The sequence below is a fragment of the Manis javanica genome, chromosome 6 (genome assembly GCF_040802235.1).
Source record: "Manis javanica isolate MJ-LG chromosome 6, MJ_LKY, whole genome shotgun sequence".
Lineage (NCBI taxonomy): Eukaryota > Metazoa > Chordata > Mammalia > Pholidota > Manidae > Manis > Manis javanica.
This window is the reverse complement of record NC_133161.1, coordinates 127,955,515-127,957,571: the sequence shown is the minus strand read 5'-3', so window position 1 is coordinate 127,957,571 and position 2,057 is coordinate 127,955,515. Positions and strand designations below refer to the sequence as shown.

General features: G+C 36.8%; 1 protein-coding gene across 1 annotated transcript; it reads right to left on the bottom strand.

Moving 5' to 3' along the window:
* Positions 1-640: 640 nt before the first annotated feature.
* Positions 641-1,582, bottom strand: LOC140850179 (olfactory receptor 4C46-like). Its single transcript, XM_073239951.1, has one exon. It carries the CDS (start codon positions 1,577-1,579, stop codon positions 641-643), a length of 939 nt encoding a protein of 312 aa, XP_073096052.1. The 5' UTR covers positions 1,580-1,582.
* Between the last annotated feature and the right edge of the window lie 475 nt (positions 1,583-2,057).

Genomic DNA, 2,057 nt, shown 5'->3' with positions numbered 1-2,057 from the left:
GATATTAGCAAAACAATGTGGTTCTGAAGCCTACAAGGACATTTGAAAATATGGTGTAATATTCTTAACTTACCCCTTAGATGTCAAATGATCCATTGCTTTTGTATTCCTAAAATTGTTACGTATCACAGAATTACAGATTATAGCCAACATGTTATCATCACCCATGGTACTATATAAGAATGAGCAGAGTTATTAATGAAAAATTCGAATTTAGTTATAGGCAATGAACTAATATACAAATGACATATATATATATACACATATATTTGGATACTTTCCTCAGTAAATGGTGATAATAGAAGTGCTTATCACTGTGTTTTTATTATAAAGATTACTCCCCAATATCAATACATTTTTACTTATTTCATTTTTTTGTATTAGAATAAAAGCTTACAAATCCATACGCATGGATGAAGTCATTAAACTAATTTGGTAGAATGTTCCAAATATGTAAAGATTTGTCTAACGTTAGGTCTTTATTCCATTGCTAGCATTAATTTCTGTTCCTTTCAATACAAAATCTCTGATTTATAGCAGTTTCAATTTTCTTTATTCCGTAAGTATTTCTTGCTGAGATCGTCCAAAATCTTCTTCTGTCTTTTGCCTCAATTGAATCAATATGGGTCTTCAGGAACATTTATTTGTCAGCTGAAATAGATTTCCTGCTACATAGATTTTTAATGGCATTTTTCATCTGCATATTTCTCAAGGTATAGATTAATGGGTTTAACATAGGGGCTATCATAGTGTAGAATACAGAAACTGCTTTATCAATTGATAAGGTAGCTGTAGGCCTCAGGTACACAAATATGCAGGGAACAAAAAATAAGACCACAGCTGTGATGTGGGAGACACAGGTGGAGAGGGCTTTTCTCCTCGCCTCCAAGCTATGATTCCGTAGAGAGCGCAGAATGACCACATAAGAGCCCATCAAGAGGAGGAAGTTTAACAGACAGATGAAGCCACTGTTGGCAGCAATGAAGAGCCCCAGAGTGTGGGTATCAGTGCAGGCAAGATTGAGCAAAGGAATCAGGTCACACATGAAGTGATCTATGATGTTTGGGCCACAGAAGGGTAATCGGAAGATGAACAGGATCTGTATGGTTGCATGAAGAAAGCCCCCCACCCACACCACTCCCACTAGCAGGCCACACACCCGCCGATTCATGATGGTTGTATAGTGCAAGGGCTTGCAGATGGCCACATAGCGGTCATAGGCCATCATGGTCAGCAGGATGACATCAGCACCTCCAAAGAAATGTTCCCCAAAGATCTGGGTCATGCACCCATTGAAAACAATGGTCTTCTTTTCATGGAGTGAATCTACAATCAGCTTAGGGGTATTTACACAGGAGTAGCAGGCATCAATAAAGGAGAGATAGGCCAGGAAGAAGTACATGGGGGTTTCCAATAATGAGCTGGCGGTGATGGTGACCAAAATGAGCACATTTCCTACCATAGAAATGATGTAGATGAGAAAAAACACAACAAATATGATTGTCTGCATCTTTGGATTCTCTGTGAGCCCCAATAAAACAAACTCTGTCACATTGTTTTTATTCTCCATGTATTTCATATTTGTTAATTACATTACCTGAAAAAAAACCCCACTGCTTATTAACACAACCCTGAGTTTATTAAGCTTCTCTATCTAACATATAATTACTACCTAGATTCTATTGAAAAGTGAATTCTTATGAGGTTTTTTAAGATCATAAGTAGGTTCCAAGTTTATGAATACTACTTAAATTATCTCCTCAGTAAAGGTTCTGTTAAGAGTATGAACATGAGGATCTTTTGCAAACACAGAAGCAGTGGATCATTTGTGAACACTTACTCATCAGAGATGCCTAAGAGCCTAACTTGAAGTACTATGTTGCACATAATCTGGCTGTTAAGTAAGAAAAGGAGGATAGAATATGGATCTAAATGCTATGAATTCAAAGCTAAGTATTTCTCCATGTATTTCTTGGAAATGTGGAACCATGGAAGGAAATTAAAAATATGAATGGAAAGATGAAAAGGAATGTGAGGTAGGGGAAATCTTGGTTATA